The 18,713-nt window shown below is 46.3% G+C and overlaps 2 protein-coding genes across 2 annotated transcripts; both read left to right on the top strand.

The window, feature by feature from the left end:
- Window positions 1–10,455: 10,455 nt before the first annotated feature.
- LOC136489244 (uncharacterized) lies at window positions 10,456–11,214 on the top strand. The gene has a single exon (XM_066485936.1). The coding sequence runs from the start codon at window positions 10,456–10,458 to the stop codon at window positions 11,212–11,214; it is 759 nt and encodes a 252-aa protein (XP_066342033.1).
- A 2,025-nt stretch (window positions 11,215–13,239) lies between these two features.
- On the top strand, window positions 13,240–14,728 carry LOC136489243 (uncharacterized mitochondrial protein AtMg00810-like). The gene is made up of 2 exons (XM_066485935.1): window positions 13,240–13,431; window positions 13,646–14,728. The coding sequence occupies exons 1-2, from the start codon at window positions 13,240–13,242 to the stop codon at window positions 14,726–14,728; spliced, it is 1,275 nt and encodes a 424-aa protein (XP_066342032.1).
- The last annotated feature ends 3,985 nt before the right edge of the window (window positions 14,729–18,713 follow it).

The following is an 18,713-nucleotide window of genomic DNA, read 5'->3' as shown; positions in this document are numbered from 1 at the left end:
TGAGCTTGATGGGCTATGGCCCAGGTGGGCTTTCGTGTAGATGCTGCTGGTTTCCTGACATTTAGCACCATCTTGTGAGGTGAAGAGAGATGAGGCTGGGCGCCGTCTATAAGAGAGGGCAGCTGGCCACCAGTAGAAAGAACGCAGCTGCGTGGTGAACAACCTGTAATTGAGCTGTATGACCTGTGCAGTTGGCCAAATTCGGTTTAAACCGAATTTTCAATTCGGAATATTTCAAATTAAAAGTAGAAAAGTAGAAAACGGTCGAAAAATGTCTAAACCGTTTTCTACTTTTACATTTGAAATACGAAACATCTGAAATGCAAAAGCAAAAACGGTAAAGTCGGACAAGAAAATGCGGATTCGATCGGATTAAATATAGAAAACGATGCGGTTCGGTTCGGGATATTTCCGTTCCGTTTTCATTCTTAGTCCCAACAAGCGTCGAGGCCATTAGATTGATCTCTAATTCTAACTGGACTCAACGGCCTAGTTGGGCCTTTGATTCGCGTCGTGATCGGGGGCGTCCAGCCCACCATGACTAGAGGACCCCTGTCACACTGCGCTATAAAAAGAGGTGGGGGCCGGCGGCTCTTATCACGAGGTTGATCTGAGCCAAGCTCCCCACCGACACTAAAACCCTAATCCGATCTAGAGGACGTGCAGCCAGTGACGGGAAGCCACCAGCCGCGCCGCCATCGGACTCCACTGCCTTCACCGCCGGTCGCCACCGCGCATCACCGATGCCGTCTTCACCGACCGTTGCTGCTCTAGCGCAGACTACATCAACGAATGTGATGGCGTCCACTGAACCCACCCCCTCTGTGGCGTCAGGTTCAACACCTTCTCCGTTCCCTCTCTGTCTCTCTTGTTCTATATCTATTAGGATGAACTGGGTCTTTTATCCCGTATAGAATCACTCTACCGGCTAGATCTTTGATCATAGTGATCCTACAGTTCTAACAATGGTACCAGAGCCATCGGTTTCTAGGGTTTTAGATCTAGAACGGGTAAACCGATTAGAAAAAGGAAGTAGAAGGTTAGATCTAGTGCGGGTCTAACAAGAACAGAGGGTTCGTTTGAACCCTAACCCTAACTGGGTTAAGGAAAGGTGAAAAAGAAGAGGGTTTCGGCCTTAAGAACGTAAGAGCCGAACCCTAAACCCGTAAAAGACTTCACGGGGAAGATAAACAGTGAAACCCTAACCCAAACCCTAACCCTAATCCCCAATCGGATGAAATCCGAGAAGAAAATCCAAAAGCAGATGAACAAAAGGAGAAAGGGGAAAAGGGGAAGGGGTGGCCTACCTCGCCGCTGTGCAGCCCTATTGCTTCGCCGGCGCACGAGGAAAAGAACGCTGAGCCGGGGGCGTTGCTCGCCGGGCTCTGGCCAAAGGGGCGCCGTGGCCAGGCCGCTCAACGGCGGCGCGCTCACCCGTTTGGGAGCACGCACGCTGGCGAGGGGGCCAGCAACGGTGCCCGGGCTCGCTCTCGTCGCCGTTTCGTCCGCTCGACTCGCTCGGTTGCCGCTGACGCTGCGCTGAGGAAACTGGCGAAGAGAGAGAGAGAGAGCAAAGAAGAAAGTGATGTTAGGGTTCGGGAGGAGGCCGGCGTCGGCGGTTTTTGTTCACCCGATCTCGACGCTTGTCCGTCGGATCAAAATGAACGGCGCCAGATGATCGGGCCGACTCGCGGCCCAGGCGGGTGAGGGCGCGAGGCTGAATTCCTGGCCCAGGCTCAGGTTGCGGCCTGGGCGCGGGGGAGCGCGTGGACGGCAGTGGGCCGGGCCGAAGGAACAGTACGGAATTGAATCAGTTTTTGATTTTTCTTTTTCCAGTAAATCTTTATTTCCTGGAAAATGGATAAATGACTTAAAGAAAATAGAAAAGAGAATTTTCATGTGGGTAAAATTCACAAAATTGAGATTATTTTTCCGCTGCGTATTTAAAGATGTAATTTTCATTATTAAATTCGAACCAACGGAAGAATTTAATTTTAAAAATGGATATGTTTTAATTGATTATAGTATTGTTATTATTTTGACCAACGTTGATTAATGGCAATATTATGATGAGTTCTTTGTCATACATTAATTCTATTTCTACCCAACGGTGATGTAGATTTAATGTATGAACAGTCGTATGTCTTAATTTTGACCAACATTGGAATCAAGGCATACAATTGTTGTTATTATTTATGTTCTCACACTATATGAATTATGTTTTTAGGTGGATACAACTTGATGGGTTGTATCAAAGAGATCCCCACTCTCAAAGGTGATAACTACACGGAGTGGAAGAAAAAGATTGACCCGGCCTTCATCTTGGCTAAGGTGGACTGGATAGTCACCACACCGTGTCCCACAGAGCCTGTGGCACCGGTGAGGGAGACAAACGAGGCTGATGCCGCTTGGGCAACCAAAGAGAGGGATTTTGCATCCCAAGAATGTCCTATGACCTTGAGCATAGGACGTGGGTCACTGCCAACAAGAAATGTTTGGCTGTGATAAAGAACACGATTGATCCTGCAATTGTGGGCTCAATCCCAGAGTGTGACACCGTCACTAAGTACCTCAAAAGAATAAAGAGGCAGTTCACTGGCTCTTCAAAGACATATGCTACCCAGCTGATAAAGCAGCTGGTGATAGAGAGGTACTCAGGTAATGGTGGCATTAGAGAGCACATACTAAGGATGAGCAATTTAGCATCCAAGCTAAAACCAATGCATTTGGCTCTCAAGGAAGAGTTTCTTATCCATCTGATTTTTGCTTCCTTGCCAAAAGAGTTTGACACTTTTGTTGTCAACTACAACATACAGCCCTAGAAGTGGGACATGGAGAGGCTCATGGCTATGTGTGTGCAAGAGGAGGAGAGAATGAAAGCTGCCAATGGTGGCTCTATCAATTATTTGAAAGACAATAAGAAAAAGAATAATAATACTAACTCCTCCTCAAAGTCAAAGGGAAAGGGTCCCATGCTGCATTAGCCTCAGTAGAACAAGTTCACAGTAGAGAAAGACCAGTGTCTCTATTGTAAGAAGACATGACATTATAAGAAAGATTGTCCCGATTACTTAAAGATGATCATGGCAAAGAAAGGTGAGAACATTATTACGTTCATAAATGAATCCCTGTATGTACAGTATTCGAAATCTACTTGGTGGATTAACTCAGGTGCAACTGTTCATGTTGCTAATTCTTTACAGGGATTCCGTTCGACGAGGACTACGCAAAGAAGCGAAAGACACGTTAAAGTTGTAAATAGAGTCCGAGCAGAAGTTGAAGTCGTTGGTGATCTTTCTCTAGAGCTTGCTGATGGTTTCAAATTTATACTTAGAGATGTTCTTTATGTTCCCTCGTTACAGAGGAACTTGATTAGTGTTTCAAGTTTGGACAATGATGGATATGATTGCTATTTTGGAAATGGCAAATATAAGATAACATTTAATAATGCATGTGTTGGTCTTGCTATCTTACAAAACGAGCTTTATTTGTTATCACTACGTGATGGTGTGAATGTTGTATGCGATGATGGGAACGTTGCGTGCAACAATATGAATGTATCCTCATCTGCGGATGTAAACAAAAAACGAAAGAGAGCTCACGATGCATTGTCAAAATTATGGCACTGTCGTTTAGGCCATATTTCGAGGGAAGAATAGAAAGACTAGTTAAGAATGATATTCTTCCTCCATTAGAGCTCTCAGATTTAGAACAATGTAGAGAATGCATTAAAGGAAAGTATGTAAAGAAAATTAAGAAAGATGCCAAACAAAGCGCAGGAATTCTACAGACTATTCACACAAACATCTGTGGTCCATTTCCTGTAAAGAGTGTGGATGGTTATGATTTATTCATAACATTCACAGATGATTACTCCCGTTATGGCTATATTTATCCAATCAAAGAAAGAACAAAAGTATTGGATAAATTTAAGATATTTCAGGCAGAAGTTAAAAACCAACACAATTTAAAGATTAAGATAGTCAGGTCCGACCGTGGGGGGCAGTACTACGGTCGGCATACCCCATATGGCCAAGTTCCTGGACCTTTTGCAAGGTTCTTACAGGAGAATGGCATAGTAGCCCAGTATTCTACACCAGGCCAACCTCAGCAGAATGGAGTAGCTGAAAGGCGCAATCGTACCCTGATGGATATGGTGCGCAGTATGATAAGTTACTCCACCTTACCGATGAGCCTGTCAATGGAGGCGTTAAAAACCGCCATTCATATTCTCAATAGAGTACCAAGTAAGTCGGTGCCCAAAACACCGTATGAGTTGTGGACAGGAAGAGTACCCTCACTAAACTACTTACGTGTGTGGGGGAGTTCTGCTGAGGCTAAAGTATTTAACCCAAACATTGGGAAGCTAGATCCCAAAATAGTGAGTTGCCATTTTATTGGTTACCCAGAAAAGTCAAAAGGTTTTCGTTTCTACTGTCCAGACAGACATACAAAGTTTGTGGAAATGAGACACGCAGTCTTCCTAGAGGATGAAATGATGAAGGGGAGCATGGTAGCTCGAGAAATTGACCTTGAAGAGAAGCGGGTGTATGCGCCCACTCCGATAATTCATGAGCCATTTTTCTCACTACCTGTTGTCGCTGCACCAACAGTGCAAGATACTATGGTGCCAGCACCTGTTATTTTTTCGCCTATGGCAACAATGAATGATGATGAGGAACTTGTTCTTCAGGATCCTATAGAACCTATTGCCACAAATGAGGGGGAGCAACAACAGCCTCAAACAGAAGATGTGCCAAATGTAGAGGCCCCTAGAAGGTCTTAAAGAGTTAGAAAATCAGCTATTCCTGCTGATTAAGAAGTGTACAACACTGAGGAATTTCAAATGGAGGATGATCCCACCCCATTTGAAGAAGCCATGAGAAGTAATCATTTATCAAAGTGGCTTGAGGCCATGGAAGATGAAATGAAATCTATGAATGCCAATAAAGTTTGGGATTTGGAGATAATTCCTAAAGGAGCCAAAACAGTAGGCTGTAAATGGGTCTACAAAACAAAACTTGACTCTCAAGGGAATATGGAGAGATATAAAGCATGACTTGTGGCAAAAGGCTTTACGCAAAGAGAAGAGATTGATTATAATGAGACCTTTTCTCCAGTCTCATGTAAGGATTCCTTCAGAATCATAATGGCATTAGTGGTACATTACGATTTAGAATTACATCAGATGGATGTAAAAATGACATTTCTCAACGGGGACTTGGAGGAAAATGTTTACATGGCACAACCGAAAGGTTTTGTCATGAAAGAAAAAGAACGAATAGGATGCCGTCTAAAGAAATCCATTTATGGATTAAAACAATCTTCAAGACAGTGGTACTTGAAGTTTGATCAGACAATAAGGATTTTTTGGTTTAAAGAGAATATAGAGAACAATTGTGTCTATACAAAGTTTAAGAATGGGAAGTTTATCTTCCTTGTCCTGTATGTGGATGATATCTTACTTGCTAGTAGTGATGTCAGTCTACTACTGGAGACAAAGAAGTTTTTGTCCTCAAAATTTGATATGAAAGATCTTGATGAAGCTTCGTTCGTTCTAGGGATCGAGATTCACCGAGATAGAAGTAAAGGGGTATTAGGACTGTTACAAAAGGCATACGTAGAAAATATCTTAAAGAAATTCAATATGCACAAATATAGTCCCTCACCTCCTCCTATAGTCAAGGGCGACAGATATGGGGATTTTCAATACCCCAGGAACCAATATGAGATCGATCAAATGAAAGCGGTTCCATATGCTTCAGCTGTCGAAAGCTTGTAATATGCTCAAGTATACACGCGCCCTGACTTGGCATTTGTTACCGGGTTACTTGGCAGATTCTAGAGCAATCCTAGAACAGAACACTGGAAATTGGTAAAGAAAGTCTTGCGTTATTTGCAAGGAACGAAAGGCCTGATGATGACGTATAGAAGATCTGAATCACTCCATATAGTGGGATATTCAGATTCTGATTATGCGGGAGATGATAGAAAATCCACGTCTGGATATGTATTCACTCTCGCAGGGGAGCTATTTCATGGAAAAGCTCAAAGCAAACCGTCACTACATCGTCCACAATGTATGTCGAGTTTGTAGCGTATTATGAGGCAACGGGGCATGTGAACTGGCTAAAGAAGTTCATACCCGGTTTGAAGGTGGTTGACGACATCTATAGACCACTTAAGTTATACTACGATAATAATCCGACAGTACAGTATGCTCACAACAATAAGTCAAGTGGTGCTGTCAAACACATTGACATAAAGTATTATGTTGTGAAAGATAAAGTTCGGGATCAAGTCATAAGTCTTGAGCATATAAGTACTGAAAAGATGCTCGCGGATCCGCTTACAAAAGACTTACCACCCAACGTGTTCAGAGAACATGTAGCCGTCATAGGTTTAAGGGAAAGCCTATAATTCCTGGACAAAAGAAGACCCAAAGATAAGTATCTATTTCAGAACAGAGTGGTGTGTTGTGGCTGTTAAATCTATCAGCAATGGACCGTGACGATGGGACATGCTCTATGCGCTAATCTATAATGGAATGAACAAAAATAAATGATATGAAAGTAAAATATAGAAAGAGATCAAGGGGGAGATTGTTAGATTGATCTCTAATCCTAACTGGACTCAACGGCCCAGTTGGGCCTTTGATTCGTGCCCTGATCGGGGGCGCCCAGCCCACCATGGCTGGAGGGCCCCTGTCACACTGCGCTATAAAAAGAGGTGGGGGTCGGCGGCTCTTATCACGAGGTTAACCTGAGCCGAACTCCCCACCGACACCAAAACCCTAATCTGATCTAGAGGGTGCGCAGCCAGTGACGGGAAGCCACCAGCCGCGCCGCTACCGGACTCCACTGCCTTCACCGCCAGTCACCACCGCGCATCACCGACGCCGTCTTCACCGACCGTCGCTGCCCTAGCGCAGACTACATCAACAAACATGACGGCGTCCACTGAACCCACCCCTCTGCAGTGTCAGGTTCAACACCTTCTCCGTTCCCTCTCTGTCTCTCATATTCTACATCTATTAAGATGAACTGCGTCTTTTATCCCGTATAGAATCACTTCACCGACTAGATCTATGATCCTACAGTTCTAACACATGGTCCTCAGCCGCGTCTTCAACGCGTTCAATACCTTGGCCAACTTCGTCGGCGGCGGGAAAGAAGACGACTTGTCCAAGCAGTACCTCGACCACAAACGAACCATCTGCCACGCCCAAATCAGGCTCCGCTCCATCATACTCAACGTCCAGCAAGCCAGGTTTGGTTTGGTTTATACAGAGATATATCCAGTAGTTCTAGTTCCCTGTAGGAGTATGCATGAGATCGCGCTTCAGTTCTTTCCCCAATACGTTTGGTGCTGCTGTCTGTGTTATAAACAAATAGACAAATACATGTGAATAGGGCCTCGATTGACTGGGAGCGTGTGAAGGAAAAGGCGGCCGAGATTTTGGAGGAATTGTCATTTGCGACGCCGGAGCTCAAAGACTTGACCTTAATGCCGAGAGGGCTGCTCCTTGCTTTTTTATTTGTGTTCTACACACTTGCTAGCTTGTTCATCTGATCTGATCTGCTGGTGTCTGGTTTCATTGGTAATCCGTCTGTTCGATTATATGTAATCGATCTTGCCAGTTTCCGCCGGAGGTGTCGCCCAAAGAAACAGACCCGGCAGCCAAAATCCCCTGCTGGAGTTGCCAAGAGCTACCTTGTGAGATGGCGCAGGTACTCCGATCCACGAATGCGCTGTTACATACTTATCTTGAGATGAACTGTATACTGATCATCGCTAGCTCAATCTCACTGTTTGTTGTAATGTGTTTTCTCACATTGTTCCTTTTTCTCTCTTCTACAGACTGCCAGCTTCTTCAGATCCCTCTCAGCAAACATATGACCGTAAAATACCATTATTTCTATAAATATTTTGTCATTAAGCATTTCGGCTGGTAACATTTGCATATGAGATATATGTTTTCAATTGCAGAAAGGTTAACCTTGATCAAGGCACTGGATCGGATGGCAGATATTCTTGGTAAACAATCTTGTCCTCACTCTAAATCAAGCTTATGTTTGATCAGCCTTAAGCTCAATTTCTTGTTGATTAGTGCTTGGTAGCTTGAGCACACATGGATGCTATAATCTTCTCCCAAATTATTACATTGTAGCTTATCGTTGATAAAACTGATTATCAGCTGACTTTGTCTCTTCTGTTAACTAATTTGTTTGGGGTTAGATTATGTATGCTCATTTTTATAGCCAGATATCGTGTCATCATATTTACTGATGTTGAACTTGTTGGCCTTCAGATGAATGTTTAAAAGCTGGTAAACTTCAGGTGCATCCTCTTCAGACAACTGAAACGGAAGGTAAGTTCACACTTTTTACATCCACCAAATAAAGCTACTGTATAAATTTTTCATTGTATAAACTTAATCTCTAGATTTTGCATCGAATGCGTTACTTGTTGAATGGCTTTTGGATTTGGATTAACTGGAGTCTGCCAAGAGGCAGGCAGGTTCTTTTGTTGGCCTTGCTGCTATCTGCTGGACAGTTTGGAAGACACGTAATAATGTGTGCTTTGAAGGGAAGCGAATTAAGTCGCCCACCGAAATCATATGTCTGATCTGCTCTACATTAACATATTGGACAGGTCTTCAAAAGGACGCTATCTTGGCGCAGCTGGAGCAAGGCGCAGAAGTTCTCAAGAAGGCGGCACTGCACTTCCATCAGAAAGAACAAAGGCATGGAGGGGACAACATGATGGCAATCGTATGAAAAAGGACCAAGCTGGGATGTTTTCTTTTGGTTTTTGCATTCAGCCTGTGAGCTGTTTAAATGCATTCTGGGCATGTAATAATCTGTTAAAGGCTGCGCGGGATTTTGACGCTTCTTCTGGGAAATGAACGCTTAGTGTAGCAGAGTAACGTGTTTCTAGGTAGTAGTTGTGGTTGCGCCAATTGGATGAACCCTCTGTGTTCATGCCAATTTGGCTTTTTGCGGTGCGTTCTGGTTGCGTTTACTAGTTTCAAACTCTGTAATTTCGTTGCTGTTTAGCAATGAAATTTGGCTTTGCCATGGTGGAAAAAAAAGGAAAATTATGCCAATCAGCTTCAGGTCATGCTTTCCATTTCAACTTCAATTTGTGTTCTTGGCTCTGCTTGAGTTTTTTTGCTCAGGGTGAATATATACATACCAACATGTTGTTCTGGTAAGGGCAAATATATACATACCAACATGGCGCCAGCAGCGGCAGCAGATTCAGGACCTTTATATAGCATGAGCAGCACAGGCAATCTGCTTGAGTTTTTTGCTCAGGGTGATCAATGGAGTGGTGTCAAAACCAGATTCCGACAACTCAAATAACAGGGTGTTCTCCTTTGCAATACACTTCAAAATTGGTGGGAAAATTAAAAGTTAGCAACCATCAAACAATAATTGGTAGAGAACAGGGAAGCTACAGTTACGTGCAGTTTGTAACAGGCATATGTTACATTACATACCAATAAGGCTGCAGCTGCAGTAGGATATTCATCCCCTGAATGTATCACATGATTCGCACGCTTCTCGATCCGATCGCTCAGGTCGATTTTTTCAGCGGTGAGTTCATCAGGACTGTAAACGACACTGTATCTCTCCGTTTCAATACACTAGGACGAAGGGCATTGATGTTTTGCATGCATTGGATTGGGGGCAATGATGAAGTTAGTTAGTAATTAGTAACACTGAACCAATAAATCAAATCATGTTAGATCGACCAGAGCACGTAGTTCTATTATTGCACAGGCATGCATGCATGCAGCTAGGGCATTACGTACGTACCAATCTGGCTGCAGCATCCAGGACGTAATCAGAAGCAATGACCTGTCCATCACTGTCATCAGGTTCGTCGTTGGTGATGACTGTTAGCTAAACTGTTGCATCATTCGGTTAGGATTTCGTTGTTAAGTCGTCAAGTTATAGGAGTCTAGTCGAGTTAGCAGATTGGGCGTGGCCAGAGGCGTGCTTGGGCACGACACGATCTGGAGTTCTCGGTCGGTAGGCGTCACGACGTATGCCGCAGCACGTGGTGGACGTCGCGGTGAAACGGCGTGGCACACGGTGTGCGGCGTGGCGCGGGGATATGCGGAGACATGTTCCGTGATCCCATCTATCATTATAAATAAGAAACAATAGAGGCCGGAGAAGCTGCGATGTTTGGCGGCGCATTATTCTCTCACGATCCTGTTCCATCTGTTACTCAGTCGCCGTGATCACCACGTCGGCTGCGCGTCGCCGTCGAGGCCTGAGCTCGAGGACCCAGGGCAACGCCTGGTTCCAACAAGTGGCATCAGAGCCGGTGGTTGTCGAAAGAGGAGGCGTGTGGTGGCGGTGAGTGTTTGGAGAAGGTTGCCGGTTGAAGGTTTCACCGGAACGTTGAAGAAAGGAGAGCGCGAACTCGAGCATCGTCGAGATGGGTTCAGGCACCTCGGGTGAAAAAGAATCCATGGACCGGGCATTCAATCAAGCCACGGGGAATTTGGTATGGCCGCTGCTGACTCGTACGAATTATCAAGAGTGGTCGTCTCACATCCAATGCAATCTGGAAGGGATGTTTCTTTGGGATGCCATTGATGAAGCCGATTCTGCAAAGGTGGAGAGACGTCGAGATCGCTTGGCACTCGGTGCCATGCTTCGCGGCGTGCCACAAGAGATGCACTCCATGCTCCTGAACAAGAAAATGGTGAGGGAGGCATGGGAGGCAATCAAGACCATGCGTCTTGGAGCATATCGTGTTAAGGAGGTCAACGCCCAAAAGCTTCTGGCTGAGTTCGAATCCATCGCATTCAAGTCGGGTGAGGCCATTGATGATTTTGCGATTCGCATCACAAAGCTCGTTACGGATCTGCGAGGGCTTGGGGAGGAGAGCATCACCGACGTACGTGTGGTGAAGAAATTCCTTCGTGTGGTGCCGTCTAGGTACAGTCAAGTAGCGGTGGCGATTGAGATGTTCAAAGATCTAAAGAAACTGTCGATCGAGGAGCTTGTGGGTCATCTTCGGGCAGCAGAAGAGAGGTTTGAGCCCTCGGTGGAGCAGGTGACAGAGAAGACTGGCAAGCTTCTCCTAACAGAAGAGGAGTGGGCAGCCAGGAATAAACAACGTTCGTCGGACTTGACCTTGTCTTCTGGAGGCAAAGGCGGTGGGCAGTATGTGAAGAAGGAGCGATCTTGATCTGGGGCACGCGGTGGCGGTGATGCGCGTGACTCCAGTGGGAAGCAGCTCACGTCGAAGGGAACTCCACGGCGGAAAGGTAGATGTCGCAAGTGCAAAATCTATGGGCACTTTGCAAAAGAGTGCAAAACGAAGGAAAAAGAAGAACGACAAGAGGCTGCTCATCATGCCAATGTCGAGGCAGAACCAGCTCTGATGGTGGCGCATGCTTGCAACATCAAGAGGCTGAGCACGCCGGTGACGCAGCATGTGTTCCTAAATCAGGAACATGTATTCCCGGCCGAATACCACGAAGGAGCGTGGGTACTAGACATGGGCGCCATGAACCATATGATGGGGCGCCGAGAAGCCATGGCGACTCTGGACGAGACAGACCGAGGCGCAGTGAAGTTCGGTGATGGGTCGACAGTGGAGATTCACGGGATTGGTGCCGTTACGATCGCCGGAAAGAACAACGACCACCGAGTTCTCACAGAGGTATACTTTATTCCATCTCTTAAGTGCAATATTGTTAGCCTTGGTCAGCTCGAAGAAGGGGGATGCCGGGTTGAAATCGATCACGGTATTCTGGAAGTGTTTGAGCGGCAGCAGGGTGGACAAGAAAAGTGTGGAGTGTTAATTAGAGCGGAGAGGAAAAATCGCTTGTATATCATGAAAGTGAATCTTACTTCGCCTGTATGTCTACTAAGCAAGATGGATGAAGTGGCTTGGCTATGGCACGCACGGTATGGACATCTCAACTTTAGATCACTTCGTGATCTCGGTGTAAGAGAGATGGTGGAGGGAATCCCAACAATCAGTCGAGTTGAACAAGTTTGCGACGGTTGTGCACTTGGGAAGCAGCATCGCACTCCTTTCCCTCAAGTTTCTGCGTACCGTGCTAGTGGAGGCCTTGATCTGGTTCATGGTGATCTATGTGGACCGATCACACCGCCTACGCCAGGTGGAAAATTGTATTTTCTGTTGATCGTGGATGATCACAGCCGCTACATGTGGCTGGAATTGTTGGCAACCAAGGATGAAGCGCTGAGCAGTTTCAAGAAGATAAAAGTGGGAGCTGAAGTTGAATCAGGCCATCGTCTGAGGGCGTTCAGAACTGACCGGGGTGGTGAGTTTAATTCCGGTATGTTTGTTGCTTACTGCAATTAACAAGGGATCAAGCGGAATACCACAATGCCATACTCTCCACAGCAGAATGGAGTGGTAGAACGATGCAATCAAACTGTCATGGAGATGGCTTGATGTCTGTTAAAGAGTATGAGTGTGCCGGGAAAATTCTGGGGAGAAGCAGTAAAAGCAGCTGTCTACTTGTTGAATCGGTCGCCAACAAAGAGTTTAAATGGCAGGACTCCGTTTGAGGCTTGGTTCGGGAGAAAACCGAGTGTGCGGCACCTCCGTACGTTTGGCTATACGGCGTTTGTAAAGCGTACAGGACCGAGTGTAAACAAACTGGTAGATAGATCGATATCGGGGGTGTTCCTTGGTTATGAATCGGGGACTAAAGGCTATGGAGTGTATGATCCAGTCAACAAGAAGTTGATAGTTACTAGGGACGTGATTTTTGATGAGAAAAGAAGATGGAATTGGGAGGAGAAAGCAGCAGGCAAGAACGAATTGGCACCACAGTTCTCAGTCGTGTATGCAGATGAAGTGCCGGATGGCACTATTCACGGTCCAGCAATAGAGCCGACACAGGATCTCGATGTGGGAGTGCCGTCTTCAGCTGCTGCAGCAATTCCATCAGAGGGGGGGGGGGGGGGTGCTCCGGGTACGCCACCTCACACGCCAACTGGGTCAATTGTGGGATCAACACTACAGTCAGCATCGCAGATACAATGGACGACACCACCGACAGGAGCTTCGGTTGATTCAGAAGGCATTCCAATGAGGTACAGAATGATACCCGATTTGCTTGATTCCACTGATGAAGTTCAGGGTTTTGAGTACAGTGGCTTGTGTTTGGTCGCCTCTGAGGAACCAGCTACAGTTGAGGAAGCGTTGTCAAAGAGTTGCTGGAGACAAGCCATGGAGTCTGAAATGAAGGCAATTGAGGACAACAAGACATGGGTGGTTAGTGATCTGCCAGCAAATCAAAAGGCCATTGGGTTAAAGTGGGTTTTCAAAGTTAAAAAAGACCCAACAGGTAATATTGTCAAGCATAAAGCAAGGTTAGTGGCAAAGGGCTATGCTCAGAGACATGGAGTAGATTTCGATGAGGTATTTGCTCTGGTTGCCAGAATTGAAACAGTGAGGGTGTTGTTGGCGCTTGCAGCTCAAAGTGTATGGGAAGTACACCATATGGATGTCAAGTCGGCATTCTTGAATGGAGACTTAACTGAAATAGTTTATGTTCAACAGCTTCCGGGTTTCAACATGGGTAATGGAGGAAAAGTACTGAAATTGAAAAAAGGCGCTCTATGGCTTAAAGCAGGCACCTAGGGCCTGGAATGCGAAGCTTGACAAGGAGCTGATAGCTCTTGGTTTTGTGAAGAGCAAGCTCGAACATGCTGTGTACAAGAGGAGCAACAAGAAGTCTCTCTTGCTGGTCGAGGTTTATGTCGATGACTTAATCATTTCCGGGCCAAATGTCAGTGACATTAAAAATTTTAAGCAGAAAATGAAGAAGAAATTCAGTATGAGCGATCTTGGGTTGTTGAGTTACTACTTGGGAATAGAAGTGAAGCAAGGAGAACATGGGATCACTTTGTGCCAAAGTGGTTACACAACCAAGATCTTGGAGTCTGTGGGAATGACAAATTGCAATCCTTGTGCAACACCCATGGAGGCTCGGCTCAAGCTCAGCAAGCAGAATGAGGGAGAAGTTGTGGATCCTACAGCATATAGAAGCATCATAGGGAGCTTGAGATATCTTGTCAACACTAGACCAGACATAGCCTTCACGGTCGGTGTTGTGAGTAGATATATGGAAGCTCCAGGCAAAGAACATTGGGCTACAGTAAAACACATACTCAGGTATCTGAAGGGAACCGTGAGGTTTGGCTGCAAGTATGCAAGAAACTCTGAACTAAAACCGTTTTTGCTGGGGTTCAGTGACAATGATTTCGCCGGTGATGTAGAGGACAGGAAGAGCACTACAGGGGTTGTCTATTTTCTCGGTAAGAGCTTGGTCACGTGGGCTTCGCAAAAGCAGAAGATCGTGGCGTTGTCGTCCTGTGAAGCCGAATACGTTGCAGGGGCTGCAGCAGCATGTCAAGGGATATGGTTGAGCCGACTAGTGGGCGACTTGATGGGAACAAAGGAGACGCCAGTTAAGCTCCTGATGGACAACATGTCTGCGATCGCACTGAGCAAAAATCCAGTGCATCATGACAGGAGCAAACATATTGATACAAGGTATCACTTCCTGTGTGAATGCATTGAAGAAGGAAAGGTGGAGATTGATCATGTTGGAACTGCTGATCAGTTGGCTGATATGTTCACCAAGGCGCTTGGGCGTGTCAGGTTTTTGGAGCTGAGGAATGAATTAGGCGTCGTCGAGCTGCAACAGGTTTAGGGGGTGTTTTGTTAGCTAAACTGTTGCATCATTCGGTTAGGATTTCGTTGTTAAGTCGTCAAGTTATAGGAGTCTAGTCGAGTTAGCAGATTGGGCGTGGCCAGAGGCGTGCTTGGGCACGACACGATCTGGAGTTCTCGGTCGGTAGGCGTCACGACATATGCCGCAGCACGTGGTGGACGTCGCGGTGAAATGGCGTGGCACACGGTGTACGGCGTGGCGCGGGGATATGCGAAGGCATGTTCCGTGATCCCATCTATCATTATAAATAAGAAACAATAGAGGCCGGAGAAGCTGCGATGTTTGGCGGCGCATTATTCTCTCATGATCTTGTTCCATCTGTTACTCAGTCGCCGCGATCACCACGTCGGCTGCGCGTCGCCGTCAAGGCCTGAGCTCGAGGACCCAGGGCAACGCCTGGTTCCAACAATGACACAGCGGCTAGGCTTGCCCTCATCTCTGTGACGTTTCCTTCTGGCATGGAGATCGGCAAGCTTAGCGGCGTTGCGGCAGAAATAGGCCCTGTCTTTCTCAGGCTTCTCGTTAGCGCAGAGAGCAGCGATCTCGCCGTCGTTTCGTATGAAGTACTCCTTGAGGTATTCCTCAAAGACGGGCCAATCAACATCGCCGCTAATGTATGGCACGAGCCTTTGCCATTCCCATCCTTCCTCGAGAAGATCTAAGGTGAATGAAGTAAACATGGGGCAGCAGAAAGGTGGTAGTGGTAGAATGAAAACAACCCACAATTTGAATGCGCGCTACTGACTACTGTAAGGAAACAAGGAGAAATATTGATGAATGCGTACCTGGGTGACAGATTAGGCATGTTGGCGGTATTTCAGCCACGTCGAAGACGCAACGATCCAGTCCTCGCAGTCAAACCCTGGAATCGTACCTAGTCGGGTTTTCTGACGTCTCGCGGTCGTCATCGCTGTCCTCGGTATCGTAGCCTAAGAGGCGGCGGCGCCAGCTGCAATAAGAATAAGGAACGATATCCATCGTGATGCGTCAGCAGCGTCCGCACGTGAGCATCGGGAACATTGTTACATTATTACGCAAGGAATCGGAAATCAACTCCTTCCCCACATCAAGAACATGTGGCATTCTTTTTACTTAATCTTTTCTCACTACTTTTTAACAAACCTTCCAAAACCTTTTTTGTATTCTTTTTTTATTTGGCATGGTTGGTGATACTTTTAGAATGTCGATTCTATGGTGCGGTTTTATAATTTTATTTACCCTACCCTATAATACATCAGTTAGAATAAATCTACAGCCACACAACAAATGCCTGCTTCACAGTCATGACCTATACTACATCCACACTCATGAATGCACCTAGAAAACATAACACCATCAAAACGGATACACCAGATTATCTCTTAGCCATTCTCTCTCATTACACATTCAAATCTGACGGCTCATATTTAGTGTGTCTGCCCTCCATCGCCTCCCACGGACCTCCCACGCACGCGCGACTCCTTTCCCTTTCACTCGCGACTTCTCGGAGTCGCGACTCGTGACTAGGCTGGCGGCGGCGCCTCCCTCTCAACCCACAACATCCCTCTCCCGCAAGCACCTCCCTCTTCCACTCCGGCTGGCACCGCACCCCTCTCTCCGTCCCCGTCAAGCGCCGTGCCTCCTTCTCCCAGTCCGGCGGACGGCTAGGGTTTCGGCCGGCGACGGCCGCGCCCGGCGTAGGCTCCCCCGCCAACCGCGCCTCCCTCGATCTCCCTCACCTACATCGATCGGCCCCTTTCTCGAGGCTAGCCATCTCCGCCTTGGAAGACAGCGGCGGCCCGAGCCCAAGAGGCGACCATGGGAGGGCTCGAGATGTGGAGGCACGGGCTCAGGATGCGGCAGTGACGTGGGTCCGAGATGTGGAGGCCGGCGCGGGTCTAGGATGTGGCGGCTGCAGCTTCCACGAGGGCCTGGGAGGCAGCAGCGTTGTGGCTCGGGAGGCACGATGCGTAGCCTCGAGATGCGGCGGCGGCGCAGGATGTGGCGGCGCAGCCTCAGCAGGCGGTGGCGTGGGCTCAGGAGGGCGTTGGCGCCAGGACGACGGCCACCAGGTCGCCAGGCCACCGGCCACCAGTGTATGATTTCTGATTCCGTGAATATCTTGATTGTCTCAGCAATTAAGATGTATATAGAAAGTGTTAGTTTTCTTTTGTTGAAATCTAAGTGCTGATAGTTGTGCCACATCTCACAGGTGTCGTCACGAACAAGATGATTTTTGGCTTGGGCAGATTTGCTAAACTCGGTTCTATGGGAAGCTGAAAGGTGTAAAATTTCTCCTCAGGATTTGTGATTAGCTGGTAGTATAACAGTGTGTGGTAATTTCATTCGATTTATTCACTTCAGGATTTGTGCACAATTTCTATTGTGGGATTTCTTTGTCTGTTTACTGGAACAGTTGTAGTAGTTTGGTAGCACGACCATGTAACTTTTAAAGTTTTGTCGGAGAAAACGTTTTGTTTAATATTCCTCACTTATGTTATCTCTGCATGGGTTTCACTAATACAACAACAACAACAACAACAACAACAAAGCCTTTAAGTCCCAAACAAGTTGGGGTAGGCTAGAGTTGAAACCCAGCAGAAACAATCAAGGTTCAGGCACGTGAATAGTTGTCTTCCAAGCACTCCTATCTAAGGCTAAGTCTTTGGGTATATTCCATCCTTTCAAGTCTCATTTTATTGCCTCTACCCAAGTCAACTTCGGTCTTCCTCTGCCTCTCTTCACGTTACTATCCTAGCTTATGATTCCACTACGCACCGGTGCCTCTGGAGGTCTCCGTTGGACATGTCCAAACCATCTCAACCGGTGTTGGACAAGCTTTTCTTCAATTGGTGCTACCCCTAATCTATCATGTATATCATAGTTCCGCACTCGATCCCTTCTTGTATGACCGCAAATCCAACGCAACATACGCATTTCCGCGACACTTATCTGTTGAACATGTCGTCTTTTCGTAGGCCAACATTCTGCACCATACAACATAGTAGGTCTAATCGCCGTCCTATAAAACTTACCTTTTAGCTTCTGTGGTACCCTTTTGTCACATAGGACACCAGATGCTTGCCGCCACTTCATCCACCCTGCTTTGATTCTATGGCTAACATCTTCATCAATATCCCCGTCTCTCTGTAGCATTGATCCTAAATATCGAAAGGTATCCTTCCTAGGCACTACTTGACCTTCCAAACTAATATCTTCCTCCTCCCGAATAGTAGTGCCGAAGTCACATCTCATATACTCAGTTTTAGTTCTACCGAGTCTAAAACCTTTGGACTCTAAAGTCTCCCGCCATAACTCCAGTTTCTGATTCACTCCTGTTCGGCTTTCATCAACTAGCACTACATCATCTGCGAAAAGCATACACCAAGGGATGTCCCCTTGTATGTCCCTTGTAACCTCATCCATCACTAAGGCAAAAAAATAAGGGCTCAAAGCTAACCCTTGATGTAGTCCTATCCTAATCGGGAAGTCATCCGTGTCTCCATCACTTGTTCGAACTCTAGTCACAATATTGTTGTACATGTCCTTAATGAGCCCGACATACTTCGTTGGGACTTTATGTTTGTCCAAAGCCCGCCACATAACATTCCTTGGTATTTTATCATAAGCCTTCTCCAAGTCAATAAAAATCATGTGTAGGTCCTTCTTCTTCTCCCTATACCGCTCCATAACTTGTCTTATTAAGAAAATGGCTTCCATGGTTGACCTTCCGGGCATGAAACCAAATTGGTTCATAGAGACCCGCGTTATTGCTCTCAAGCGATGCTCGATAACTCTCTCCCATAGCTTCATAGTATGGCTCATCAACTTAATTCCCCAGTAATTAGTACAACTTTGAATATCCCCTTTATTCTTGTAGATCGGTACCAATATACTTCTCCTCCACTCATCAGGCATCTTGTTCCATTTACAAATTTGATTAGGTCCTACTTCTTTGGTGAAGTTTCTTCAAAAAGAGATGCAG

Source organism: Miscanthus floridulus, chromosome 10, assembly GCF_019320115.1.
Source record: "Miscanthus floridulus cultivar M001 chromosome 10, ASM1932011v1, whole genome shotgun sequence".
Taxonomy (NCBI): Eukaryota; Viridiplantae; Streptophyta; class Magnoliopsida; order Poales; family Poaceae; genus Miscanthus; species Miscanthus floridulus.
This window is presented reverse-complemented; position numbering and strand designations above follow the sequence as displayed.